Raw genomic sequence first — 15100 nt, 5'->3', positions numbered from 1 at the left:
CATAATGAAAGCCACAGAAATTAGTAAGAAGAACAAAAAAAAAAGCTTTTCTGATCTTTTTTAATCTCATCTCGGTGGTTTTGGTGATTTATCTACTCAGGGGTAATGGTGCGTAAAAGTGGTGGTTATCTCAGGGAGACGGGAGGGGGGAGGAAGGGGGCACTTCCTTTGCTGACGTCATAGGTAGAATTTAAAAAGGGGTCTTAGGAGATCCCAGAAGCAGAAGAAACAGCAGGTTCCTTAGAGCTGATAACAGTTGTCTCTGCGCTGAGCTTGGAGAAGTCATTGAAGACATGCAGTCCTGCCGTGTGCGCTGTGCCCTCACCTTACTCTCCCTGGCCCTGGCTGTGAGCTCCATCTCAGCTGCCCCTACAGACCCGAGGCTACGCCAGTTCCTCCAGAAGTCACTGGCAGCAGCAGGCAAACAGGTAAAGACCCTCGCTTTATCTCTATGGGTATCATGCATTTACAGCACACGATTAAAGCATAGATTTATGTCATTTGTTTATATATATATACATTTTATTTTGTGTATAATGTATATATTTATGTATGTATGTGTGTGTATGTATATGTATGTGTGTGTGTATATATATATATATATATATATATATATATATATATATATATATATATATGTTTCATGGAACTTTTGTAGGTAGATATACAATCTGATTTAATATAATAGTACTTTAATTAACTCTATGAAATCATATTACATTCAGATGGTGTTTTCTGCAAACATCCCAAAAAGTATTTTACCAAGCCTGTGAGTCTCTGTCTCTGACCCCATGAGAGATGCTCCAAAAAAGCCTTGGACAGAATAGGGAAAGTATAGAGCTGTCCAAGGTGCTGAATGGAAAGCAGCCACTTCAGCTCACATACAAGGTTTGCACCTTGATAAAGACTTTAAGTGTAATTGCTGCTTAGTATAGTTTAGATTGCTAATCCACCAAATTCTGAACATGTCTTTATATTTACATGTGCACTATAAATATAAGCGTTCTGGTCTTATATCTTTATATATTTAGATGGACCATTCAGAATCATGGAGATGTTTGCCAGGAGTAATTTAAAAAAAATGATAATAATAAATAATATTTACATAGTTAATGGATGCAATTTATTAAACTGCCAAACTACAAGTGAAATAAATAGAAATATAATATGAAATAAAATGAAATATTTCTTATTGTAAAATTTATTTGGAAGGAAGAAAGAAATCGTGTTAGGACTGTAGAGATCCGCAATAACCATTCAGCTGACAAGAGTATTATGCTGAAGAAAACCCTGCTGCTGCCGTATTACCAATAAAACTAAACTTAATGTTAAAGACGCTTTTATCCCGTATCAACTTCTAGCAGTCCCGCTGAATGTGATGGGAGAATAAAAGGTTTTATAAATGTGAATTGTACACTTAAAAAGCACATTTTATTCCTCTACACTTTGCTGACATTTCCAACCAGGTTCCTTTAATAATTATAACCAACATCTCAACCTTCTATTCCTTTGGTAACAGGAGCTGGCTAAGTATTTCCTGGCAGAATTGCTATCAGAACCATCCCAGACAGAAAATGATGCATTTGATTCAGAAGATCTGCCCAGAGGTGCTGAGCAAGATGAAGTTAGATTGGAACTTGAAAGATCTGCGAATTCCAGTCCAGTCTTGCCACCTAGAGAACGCAAAGCTGGATGCAAAAACTTCTTCTGGAAAACGTTCACGTCCTGTTAGCTTCCACCCCTTTTCCCTTCCTTCTGGCCCTTTATTTTCCTACTCCCTATATCCCAAGCAAAAGCCTTCACCACAGGAGCCGGAGACTGTAAATAACACACAGTTATGGTGAATAAAAATGTTGATTTGGAATTGTTTAATAAAACTTTTAGTTGAAATTGTACATGGTTTGCCTGGGTTGTGATTTTTCGAAAGCTCTTCTGATATGCACTCTGCGTTTCACACGGATGTACTATTTTTAATTCTTTGCTGCAATAAAGTTTGTTTCAAACTACAAATTTTATCGTTGGTCATTGACAGGACACAAAGTGGAAAGAAAAACAAATGTATTAAGGCATATTCAATTAGCATGAGCGTGTTTACATTATGTGCATCCAAATTGTCAGACGAACACACGTGCACAGTGACATACAATGTCTTATGCACTTACACCCAAGATCACTCATTCTAGTACACACGCTCACATTCACTCACACACTCTACAAAGATCTGCCTCCCCCGATAATGATTTGCAATGTGCTTTCACTGAAAGAAAGGAGAATGCTGTTATTCAGTTCAATGTTGTGTATGTAAGTACTGTCTTTCGTAGCAAGTAACTTGCACACATGCTAGCGCACTGAGATATAAAGAAGACGCAGTAATCAACTTATATTGTTTAAGCAATCAAACTGTGTATGTGTAAAACTGACTAATCCTATTTTGTTAATAGCATTATAATATTATATTCTTCGGATAGATCTGTTCTCGTGCGCTCTTCAAAGGCAAAATAAAGACCTTAATGATCTAATTGCTGCATATAATATGTGTCTTGAACCTCTTTTCAATCTGCTTGTTTTACTCTCTCTGCGTAATGACTTCTATTTAGAAACAAATGACTTTGAATAACCCTTTTAGTATTCTGCGTTATTCCCGCTGTGTGATCACAAGAGTTTTTTTCTTGCATACCAGCTGGCTGCAGGCAAAATCATCTTTAGGTCTTCCAAGAGTAATAATCATAGTTATGAATATACTTAGTGTAAACTGAGTATGAATGGCCGATGGCAGGGAATAGGCACTTTTAAAAAAAACATCCTACCTTTTTCAAATGGCAGTTAAGCTGTGCAGATACAGGCATTTGTTTCATTTGTGGGCATCTATTCCAGTGGAATAAGCATTATCTCTCAGTTTCCGACTTTCATGGTTTTCCTTATTTCCACTTGTCTCATTTATGAATTTCCAGCCTCATTTGCCTCCTCAGTCTTAGATACCTTCAATTTTACTCATTCCCTAGATTCTTACCCGTATTTATATGTTCCTTGGACCAGATATGAGGAAGACCAAGTACACCGTTTCTCCATGCCTGCAGATGGTCAACAAGTAATTCCATGGCGCTGTTCCTGTATATTTATTCCTTGATTTACCAGTCTTAACATTCTTAAAAGTTCTGTAAACAACTAAGCTCTGCTAAGATGTTTACGAAATTAGCATTTCATTTGCCTTCAAAGTGCTTTATTCCTACGCTTATTTCGTGCACGGAAGCATATATCAGTATTTCTCAGTAACATAAATGCCAGCAGGCTGAGATATTTAGCATCTTAGCCATCTTATTATTCAAAAGTCCCATTTGGTATCATTATTTGTCATCAGATAGGCAGCATTAGGTAGATATGCCCATTGTGTGTGAAAACTTAGGTAGTTCAGCCTTTTTATATGCAAAACTACAGGTTTTATGCTAAAAAGCCTAAATAAGAACGCTCCTGTATACATTTATGTTACCCTCTTCATCACCAGAGGGGTCATTCACTAATGTAAAAGTGGTTTACATTGCTCATAAAATCTGTTTAAATGCCAGGAAGACAGAGAACATCTTAATGGAATGGATTGGAATAAATAACCATAAATGTAGATTGAAATGCGTTGTTTGTATCCACTCTGACGCAATATATTGTAGGATATGTTCATCTGCCAGAAACTGCAGTTTATGACTGTACCCTTCCTCTCATAGATAGGTGGTTGCTTCACAATATCCATGAAATGATTAAAAGGAGAGAGTATGTGTCATTAGGCCCAAATTGAAGAGGTTCTGAGGTTAGTTTTATTATCCACAAGGCAACCTAAACTACTCGGTAGCACTGCATACTGGGTCAAGCATGTGGATTGCGGTACAAGCTTGCATTGGGGCACTGAACATTGCCGGGGACCCGGTGTCGTAGTAACTCAAATGAGACTAATCCAATATCCTCCCCTGTTAAAAAAAATCAGTTAAATCAAGTATTGATTGTTTTAAATGCAATAGCCAGAAAAAAATAATTCTGTTTTTTACATATTGTTTTAAATTGATAAATATAAAAGAATCTATTGTATTAACACTGAATAGGTCATTCTAAATAATGAAAATATAATGAATCAAGATCACAGGCGTATAGCGTCTGGATTTTATTGTTACTGAGTATTCATCATAAGGTTTATCTCAAAGAGCTGAATATGACATGATACTGTGGTCTGGATCAACATGGAAAGTCTTAGGTATCATGAGGGAACACAAAGAATAATCATACATGGTATCCCCAATATTCACATTGGTAAAACAAATTCTCCCCCCAAATCAACTATGATTTTTCATTATTAATTAGTAGATCTACTAATTACTCCACAATCCCATCTAAGGCAGGCTGAGTATTCTTTTGTTTTTATATAATTATAAATTCCTGCACGGCAGCTGTTACGGAATGCACATCTCATGATTCTCATTGGATGGCTGACTTTGGGGGTGGGGTTACAATAAGTCTTCTAAGCTTGCAAGCTAGACTGGGGTAGTTGTGGCTAATCTTTACCACCCCAGCTGTTGTAAACTAAAGTTCTCATGTTGCGCAGGTACATGCCGGTCTGTTACCTACTACTACCACGGTCATAAAATGTTTCTTATAAATGGGTAACTAACAGTTGCCAGTTACCAATAGGAAAACCCTTCCCTGAGCCAAAAAATCTGGGCAATGGGGATGAGGTAAGGAGGTATTGAGATGGTAGAGGAGAAAGGTGGGGAGTATACCCCCCCTCTAGAAAAAAAATCTAGGTCTGAGTTGCCGTAACGTAATGCAGAGTTAAATCATCAGATTGAATTTCACAGATTCTTAACACGATAACTAAGCATTATGTGGGGTCAGCTCAGCCTTCTCTTCTGTAGTGTCAGAGAAATTTGCACAAGAATACGCCATTACTACTTCAAACTGTGTCATATAATGTGTTTCGGGTTGGCGCAGCTTGTTTTGCTGCAGTAAGTCATTTGCCTAAGAAGCACAACACATTGTAGGCCCCTCTGGGAAGAAGAGAATTGAATCTTTAAGCTGGGTCATCATGTCACTGAGACCGGAAGCTTCGCTTCCACCCTGTGAACCTCACTAAGGAGACTTGTAAGATAATGAGTATTTCAAATCATTATCCGCTATAACACATGCTATGAAGCTGGAGCAGCTTTTTATCCAAATAGCTTGTTTTTAAAGGCAATTAATTCTCGGCAGTGTAGGGCACTGGATATAATTACTAAAACCAAAGAATTATCTTGTCATCTTGCAGGAGGCAGGGCTGTTGAGCTGAAGAAGAGATGAAGCAAAACTCACTTCACTACATGCTACTGAAATGTTTCAGAGAGTTCAGCAGAGGGATGAGTGTGCGTCTGCCAAAAAACCACAAAACAATAAAATACAAAACTTTGCTTCAGGTTATTTGAGGATTGCTGCAATCGCATATATTATACATGTACTCAAAAATCAGGAATTGTGCAAGAATTGTTTAAACTTCTCAATATGAAATATGCTAACTTGTAAATTCACAAGAATAGACTACTGGATGTTTTATTCAAAAACATATATTTTATTAAATATAGAATCAGAACGATAAAGCACTTAAAAGCTTCTATAAGAAACAAATCCACAGATATGCAAAATATTTGTACATGCTGGATTTAAAGATAACTTCCTTAGTATTATAATATCAGTTTAATATTCATTAACCAAAACACAAACATTTGTAATAGCATATATTTGTGTATATATATTACATATATACCCACAGTAAAATCATACATCAAAACCTGTGCTTTCGTGTCTCTGCCGGTACCATGGCTTGTTGCAGATAGAAATCTTAAAACAAGGATGAGGAACACTTGGAGACATGCAGTAATATTGTCAAGGGTGTCAATATTAGTGGAGGGCACATATATATATATATATATATATATATTTCTACCATTAAATATATTTTGTTTATCTGCTTTGATCTTTCTGATAGTTGACTAACTAACTGAATTACCCTCTCTGTGGTGAAGGCATTTTCATTGCAATTACATTCTCAAAATGTCTCTCATATTAGCTTGAAATGATTACATTTATAAGAAATATGTTAATTCATGATAACAGAATATTATAAATTCCAACACGGCTCTGGAACACAGCTTTATTCTGTATGTTTGGGGCTACTGCACTCTGTCCCATGGGGTTGTCATGGAAAATCATAGTTATTTGTCATTTTTGGGGGTTTAATAATAATTATTAGGACTAGGGGCCATACAATACATAATTGGGACATTCATTTGCCTTTGACTTGACCATAATCCAACATATCCAGGGCATGCCTAATATATCTTTTTTTCTTTTACTTACCTAATTGGGAATGGGGGATCTCAGGTCAGTCACCAGTAAACCATTAGCGATGCTTGTTACTGCTTATGCAGGGCATGGGGATGCATAATGCGTCAGTTTCTCTGCAGGCAAAGTCACAGGGTTACATGTCATAACTGCCCTGTGGATGTTGTTAGTTACACAGAAAGCAAGGTGATTCTGGTCAGTTATAGTCATATTTTCATTAATTCATTTCACATTACAGTTTATCTATCTATCTATCTATCTATCTATCTATCTATCTATCTATCTATCTATCTATCTATCTCTCTTGCTGTTAGATTATTTGAAAATAAATTATATGTATAAATATATATATATACACAGTATATATATATATATATATATATATATATATATGTATAAATATGTATATATACTGTATATATACACAGTATATACAAACACACACACTATATGGATAAAAGTATCGGGACACCAGACCATTACACCAACAGGGACTTTGATGACATTGCATTCTAAATACATAGACATTAATATGTAGTTGGTCCCCCCTTTGCAGCTATAACATCCTCCACTCTTCTAGGAAGGCGTTCTACAAGATTTTGGACTGTTTCTGCGGGAATCTCTGCCCATTTATTCAGTAGAGCATTTGTGAGGTCAGGCGCTGATGTTGGATGAGAAGCCTGGCTCGCAATCTCCATTCCAGTTCATCCCAAAGGTGTTCGATGGGCCTGAGGTCAGGACTCTGTGTATGGCCAGTCAAGTTATTTTACACCAAACTCATCCAACCATGTGTTACAGGGTCACCGTACCCAAGGCTGGGTACCCCTGTTTGAGGAATCACCAGTCAGTCCCTCGTATGGATAGCTCCTGCTATCCATGGATCAGTCAGACCACCATTCGTAGTAATACAAGAAGAACTCTTTTGTTTAACAACATATGTTGGTATTGGGGCCATATTTTCAAGGAACCCATTTTAAAAAAAAATTCTTTGTGTATTACCCTGTCTAAATAGGGGAAAGGAGCCACATTCCTTATGTAAGTGCGTGTGTGTGTGCTCTTGGAGACCCACACAGTCTTTTAGTACATTCTTACAGACCAGAAGGCTTCATGAGTCCTGACAAGTTTCTGTCCTGATGTCTACTGCTAGTGAGGAAAGCCTCCACCTAATAGCTGCCCACGTGACCTATTAATGCCTGTAAAGAAAAAAACTGTCCTCAGTGTTATGCCTTTTTGCTTATTAGGCCACTATGTTTATTAGCTTCACTGTGCCCTGGAAACATATCAATTGGACAATCATTTTCAAAATGCAACATGCCTGCAGGAACACTTTCACACTAGATGCTTGCACCTATTTTTCCTCTACTTTCTTCAAATAGTATATACTTGTTGCTGCTCATTGAAGGATTTCCTTCCAGTCCTGAATACTGTAGTCCTCTCAAACATCCTGATTGGCCCACTATGCATACTCCATGCCTGAATAGATACAGTAGCTACAGTCCCTTTTTGTGATTGCTGATCACTGTCGTTGTATTTAAACAAACCGACAAATTGTAGCCAATCTACAGCTACCTGATACAGCTTAGATGCGCAGTTTGTCTTTTAGTACCCAATACGGTATTTTGATTCTTTTCTGATTCTTGTGTGATTGTGAAAATGTATGCCACATATATAGTTATTGACTTGCGTTCATGTTAAGGATACCACAACACCCTTTAGACGGCACTAGATTTAGCACCTTTTTTGAAAAACCATGAGTCTAAGTGTTCAAAAACAGTACATTGGAGTTGTAGCCAAACCACCCAGGAGCTAAAAATTGTGTGCCACTGGAATGGACAAATACTTATATTATAAACCTTCGATATTAGCCATGTAACGACTCTCCTAAAATGGAACAATAATGCTAATACTACTACTACTAATAATAATAATAATAACTCATGTTACATATACATCTGCTAATCCATAAACCCTGCAGTACTTCTGACGGTTTCTTCCTCAAGCTGCATCCGTTCAGTGTGAAGTAACATAGCTATTGATGTTGTCAGGATTTGAATAAGCGAATACTGCTTTTTCTTTTCCCTCAATCACAAGCACAGCAGGAATTTCATTAGCCCTCGCATTGCAGCTGGATGGTTTGATAGGGTACCTGGTGAGGAAACTTGTTAAACTTCCATAGACAGATGAGAAAAGAAAAAAACATAAAGGAATCACCGCACTGTTAATCACCCTGCATACAAAAACAACTATACAAGGAGAAGTTGTGCAACAGATTCTTTACTTGCCTGAACAAATAGGTTACATTGTTGTCTTTGGAACTGGGACACAGTTTCAGCATCAGTGTGATGGGTAGTGAATTCCAGAGCAAATTATGTAATACAATAATTACACAATGATTAGTAAATCCAAAGTACATATACAGCAAGTCCGGTGACATGCAATTTCCATAAAATACCAAAACATATCCTTAAGCAATGTACTTCAAAATGTTTTAATTTTTTAATTTTTTGCTTTTTACAAAATCAAGAGTTTTTGATGATATGCAGATTAACACTTACCATCTGAAGTATGAGCCAACCTTGGAGTATCTCTACAGCAAGAAGTTAATAACAAATCCTGATTGACACATGGGTGATGCAGTTTCTGCTAAGGGGTCCAAGAACAAGTATTAGCCCTGGCACATTTACAACTGGAAAATTGTCAGTGGCCCTTATTCTACCTCAAGGGACGTGCAATGTTTTTTATCAGGGCAGTTCCCAAGCTAAACGCTGCTTCCTTGCTTTGGAGAGCAGAGCGAAATATATTAACTATATGGGCCGAATGGTTCTTTTCTGCTGTCACTTTCTACGTTTCTATATGCAATTGTACTTAAATCAAATGTATATAAACATTTTTAATAGTCAATAATAAAAACATGTATATTTGGTTACAATGTTAAAGACATTTGAGTACAGAGGACTGAAAGCAGTGTAACGTCATAGGCTTATGATTAGCTTTGTGTAGCTTGAAATGCATAGTATCATTAGTTCCCTGCCTCTGCTGTTACCTCCGTGCAAAAAGAGGACATAAAAACAAAGATATGTTATTTATTTAAATAGGTGGGCATTGGTGGGTGCTGTCCTAGGGGAGACTAAAGGGTGTTTTAATTACTCCTGCCACAAGTGGTAATAAAGTGTACACAAACATTGTGTACAGTAGTAACAGTAACATGGTAAACTTTAGATTTTATTTCCCAATAATATGGATATGTTCTCAGGAAAATGGATCATGGTGATCACTGTCTCTTCATCGGATAGAAACTACTGATTGCGAATCTGCTGTTTTCTGACAGTAATCTGTAGAGTCAGTCTACGGTACCCAATTAAAGCCCCTGCATCATAAAGAACATTCCCTTCCCTCTTCTAATGCAGACTGCTACACTTGTGGATAGAATTAGCCGGAAGAGTGCATTTTAAATATCTAAAGAATTTAGGCTTTTTAAAGAATTTAGGCTTTTTTAAAGATCTCTTGTATGAATGACTATGAAACCATGTAAAACGTTTCTGTGTATTTTATTTCTATTGTGCGATCCCGATTTTAATGCTGAAATAATAAATTAGAAGTGTACTGTCAGTATCTTTCCTCTGCTAAAAATATTTGTTGACTGCCATGGACATTTTTTAATCTCTACGGTTTGAGGTAATTACATCCAACACACATTAACATTAATAAATATTGACTTTATTTGGCATAGCATCTGAGTCAAGCTTCCTTCCTGGTTAAATGGAACACATTGAGCTTACTAATTCAATTAAAGAAGTAAAAATGAATTGCCATTTTGAAAGTTTCTCCTCTCCTAGTTAACAATTAACCCTAATGAAGAAAGCTCTCTATGGAAAGGTGTTCAGGAATATGGAAAATGGAAGAAAGCACTTAAGTTTTAATGAGGCTTTAAAATATTAGCAGATAAGCTTGAAAGTGCTGTATTTACAGAGACAGCCCTAATTGGTGAAGTGCTTCAGAACAGTGAACTAAAAGCTCGTTTCTACTCGGCCTAAGTGTAGTGTTATTTCTGGAGGAGATCAGACATGCATTTCTGGAAGTCTAAAACAAGATCTCTAAAAAGACACGCCACATAAACATTAGTATACATAAGTAACTACAAAAACAAGCACATTCATATGAGTTAAGTACAAAGTCAATACATGTATGTTACAACTCTATATAATAATATTGTGATGGGACGGGGAAGAGAAAGCTAGCGATGGGTGAGTGACACAAGTATGGAAAACACCTAAGAATACTTTAGTTTCTAAATATTAAAGAGTGATTTTAGCTAATTTTGCTCCAATAAATGTCCTTCATCTGGAGGTTGCTATTGTAATATTCGGGTGACTCTCCTTGCTCAAACATCACACTGAGCTGATGCTAATGAAGTCTAATCATCCACAAACTTTCATTAGTCTTCAGAATTGTAAGCTGGTTTGAGCAAGGACCATTGCATGTGATGGTGCTATATAAATCAATAAATAACAATAGAGTGTCCAAATATATGATTTAAGATTGATCCATTCCATAGTTTAGCACAAAGCAGTATGAGTGAAATTAGTGTTTGTCTAGTTTTCGGCTTCGATAACAGAGCTAGAACAGATACTGTACATATGGCTCATATGCAGCTGCCTGAAAATATTATAGTATGCAAAACCTAAAATTGTTTTTAAATCTCATACTAACTATAAAGCAATTTGGCGGAGTTCCTCTTTAAGTACCATATTAAATTTGCTCAAGTTTGAAATACAATTGCAGAGTATCCACAGATAACATTAGTCGTTCAACTTCAGATGGTGTTTATTAAAATATTATCCAAACACAACGTACCAAATACATTTTGTGTACTTTGCTGTTCCTGCTGATTTAGCAATAATCAACAAAACTAGAACCCTTTAAGAAGTTTGTCAGAAATAGGATTCCCCCTAAAGCAACAAATATAAGATTACAAAATCATTCAATTTTGAATTTACATCAACAGTGCTGGCGAATGTACTGCAGGTAGAAACAAGCTTAGGGGTAATAAATGCAAGCCTCAGCTCCAAACTTGTCACCTCATTTATCTTGTACCTGAAGAAAAGAGTTAAAGTGCCCTGTCCATTTCTGGAGCTGTGCAGTTAAGTGCTGCTGACCACTGTGCAATGGTAGATATTGATATATAATTATTGACTGAACAAGCATTAAATATACAATCATGATGTGCAATTAAAACATGCAACTCACATATTCATCTCACAGCTTATCTGTGCCACCTTTGCCCCCAAACAGTTTTTATGTGCCATCATTGCCCCTTGTCCCCGGACATACACAATGGCACACATATGTAATCACACACTTGCTCATACTTACTAACACAAATGTACACACTAATTCTAACACATATACTCCCTCTAGTCACACCACCCATACTAACACACACTACATCTCACACATCTACTGTATGCTCACACACACACTTACATGCTCACACATTTATACATCCACATCCACGGTCACACTTATACATAGACCTGCATGATCATTTACACTTATATATAGACATGCATAGTCAAATACACTTATACATAGACATTAATGTTCACATACACTTTTACACACACATTCATGCTCACACGCACTTATACATAGACATGCATGCTCACATGCATACAAACATACATAGCCCCTCCCACCTGCTTGCACCTCCTTACCTCTCCTGCAGATTAGGGTCAGTTGTTCTTACACCCCACTGTGTGCCTGTCACTCTCCGTGGTGGTTCAAAATTTTTATAAAGGGCCAGTCAAGGTCAGAAGGTGTTGAAGAGGTACAGAGAGAGACAGGAATAAGTGGTTGCAGGGGGCGCCTGGCCCCTAGACAGATGGGCCCTGTTGCAGAAAATGGTCCGATTAACAGGGAGATCACTGATCTTCTCAACCAGCACATAAACACTGTGGGGGGCTGTGCCAAGCTGCACAGTCCTCCATAGTTTACTTCTATTCGGCACTTCCTTTCGAGGTAGAGTGCTGGCATATGACATGATAGGCCTAGGGCAGTGCCCAAGGTAAATGTTATGGAGTTATAATGCATATATTGTAATGCTATTTGCTTATGGTAGAACTGCATTGCCTTATACTTTCTGTTTCATGTTCTGACCTCTGACCTGGATGCAGTTTTGTATCTGAACATGGATCCTCACACACTAACCGCTTGCAGTGTCTTTGTTGCAATACCTGAAACAGTAAATACGCCACTGGGTAAAAAAAATACCACTTTGCTTCTGTACATATGATCATGTGAATCAGTGATGTCAAATATTGCTGTCCTGGGCATATGTACTATAAAAAGCCAACTGTTTTATAAATAATGTTCTTTCTTTTAAAAAAAATTACATAAGTAGTGGCATCTATGGACACCTTACAGGAAGAGCCAAAGAATCAACTGTAAATAATAATTGTCCAAAACAATGGGATTCAAAAGCAATTTGAGAGCAGATAAAAACTGTTCGACCCATCTAGTCTGCCATTTTTTCTCCCTGTAAAGCCTTAATCGGTCCTTGGTTTTGTCTTAGATTCAGGATAGCATAATGCATCTCCTGCATCTCCTGGGTGGTTGGGGAGAATGCATATGGGGAATTCTACAGAGTCTCCCACACATTTACAAAAGGGACACAATGGAAAATCAAAGGGACCTCTCAAATGTCCAATGCATTAAAGTGCATATGACAGCTGGAGAGTCATTTTAACATTCAAAGGCTACAGGATAATTCTGCTCCAACGTCACCACAGCAAATTAATGAAATATTTCTACTGATTGTGTTGGCTTTACCACAATGCACCAGATGTGCTAAGTACACATCAACCACAAAGTTTCTGAGCCAACATTTGAGTTCCGTTGAATTTATTTAGGCTTTTAATAAGGCTCCTGCACATTAATTCCTACGCACAGAAAGACAAGTGTGTATTAAAAGAAATAATAGTATGCACAACAGTGTCTTTATTCAGCAGCTGTGATGGGAAAGCATGTAAAACCAACATGTTGCAAACACAATATGTACATAATGTCAACAGCGCATTCGCCCAGAGAAATACAATAGAAATGGGCATAATCCAGGAAATCCAGATGTACATTGTGCTATGCTTGCCAGTTTTGTTGACCTGTAGGCAAAGCTACATGAACAATCCACTGTATCTATATGGTCTTCCCTTGCCTCACCTACTCCCTTTGGGACACCTTTTTTTATACTTGCTATAGAAAGAGTGTCTCTGTATTTGAGGCTACCTCACATGGAATACAAGTTTAGTTGGAACATATAGTTAATGAAACATATGTTTCAAAATGATTTCCTTTCAAGATGTAATGGCAGGGCAATATCTAATGCTTCTAAATTAGGAATGTAGGCCTCAACTAAAGTTCATTGATGGATCCAGAGCCTGATCTCGGAAAGGGCACTTTCAGATTTTTTTCCCCATCACCACCAATTTTTGCATTAGCCGTTTGCATGAGCCCAATCTACCAGACAAACCCCCTGACTAATGGCTCAGTCTTAATCATCCAGTCTGACCCTTTGACTAATGGAAGTCTACCCATTGCTGTAAAGCATCAGCTTTGAAAAGTCAGAGAAAGGGGGTTTATTGGAACCAAATGAAATAAAAGCAGAACACACATAATAATATTGGGTCACACTATATGGCCATATATCGTTTAGCCAGAGAAGGCTTTAAATTGTTTGGGAGTCTCATTTGGGTTAAAATGCAGTTCAGTCTCACTGATTCTTCTCCTTGGTAAGCAATAAAGCCATGAATATTTAGATAGGACTCGCCAAACTTGGGGTACTGTGTGGCAGTGGAGCGTTTGGCAGTGTACATATTTGCAATTGGAGGACCCCTCTTCTCCTTCTCGAGGAGGCCTCGTATTAAACATTTGTATTATTTGAGCCTGAGACCAGCTTAGCGCACCAACATTTTTTCTTTTCCCTGTTTGCACATATTTGAGGTTGTTGGCTCCTCATCAGTCTGATTGCAGCTTGCTGTCCAGGGGTTAAATGGGAGGAGGTTTAATTGCACCTCCCCCAACACATTAATAATGCTCGCAAATTATCCAAATTATATAGTCTTTTCACAATGCTAACACATGAACAAAACATTAAAAGAAATCCATTGTAGAACAGTATAGAATATTATGGTACTCTCACTAGGGTAGACTCATTGTCTAAAACCAATCTAAAAAACTGCCTCAGCATGCAGATGATCATAGATTTCAGATGACTGCAGACATGGTCTATTTTGCTGGACACTCACTGGTAGCAATCAGCTCCTCTGTGGTTGGTTTCAATTAGTGGATTGCATAATACAAAATGTTTGATGCCGGTATTCCTTTCCCCTACCAATTGAACATCCTATTCGGGCATGGGTTAAATGACGGTTTAAGGTCCTGTATTGCAAAAAAATAAATGTTTATGATTTAGTGTGTTGAACCTACAGCCTATTCTATGTATAAACCATTTGCTGAACGAGGGAAGTTGCAAGGAACATTCTGTTTTATTGATTTTGGTATGCATGATTTTCATCTGATGTTGAGACAATTGCTTAGAGAAAAAATGACAGCTGAATAAAGCATTTTTTAGTATGAAAACTTACCATGTTACAACTTACTATGTAATTTTCCCATATTGTTCAGTTTTTCGGTGACAATAACATTGTTAAAAAAATGTACTACTTTTTTCAAATTCCAATTTTTTGCTGTA

General features: G+C 37.3%; 1 protein-coding gene across 1 annotated transcript; it reads left to right on the top strand.

Moving 5' to 3' along the window:
- The first annotated feature begins 220 nt into the window (after positions 1-220).
- SST (somatostatin) lies at positions 221-1895 on the top strand. The gene is made up of 2 exons (XM_053458531.1): positions 221-428; positions 1520-1895. Exons 1-2 carry the CDS (start codon positions 294-296, stop codon positions 1730-1732), a joined length of 348 nt encoding a protein of 115 aa, XP_053314506.1. The 5' UTR covers positions 221-293; the 3' UTR covers positions 1733-1895.
- Positions 1896-15100: the final 13205 nt, after the last annotated feature.

Source organism: Spea bombifrons, chromosome 3 (genome assembly GCF_027358695.1).
Source record: "Spea bombifrons isolate aSpeBom1 chromosome 3, aSpeBom1.2.pri, whole genome shotgun sequence".
NCBI classification, from domain to species: Eukaryota; Metazoa; Chordata; class Amphibia; order Anura; family Pelobatidae; genus Spea; species Spea bombifrons.
This window is presented reverse-complemented; position numbering and strand designations above follow the sequence as displayed.

Excerpts from the sequence above, each read along its gene's own strand:
- SST (XM_053458531.1), top strand. The coding sequence starts at position 294 with ATGCAGTCCTGCCGTGTGCGCTGTGCCCTCACCTTACTCTCCCTGGCC. Across the intron at positions 429-1,519 it reads TGGCAGCAGCAGGCAAACAG|GAGCTGGCTAAGTATTTCCT; the intron begins GTAAAGACCCTC and ends CTTTGGTAACAG.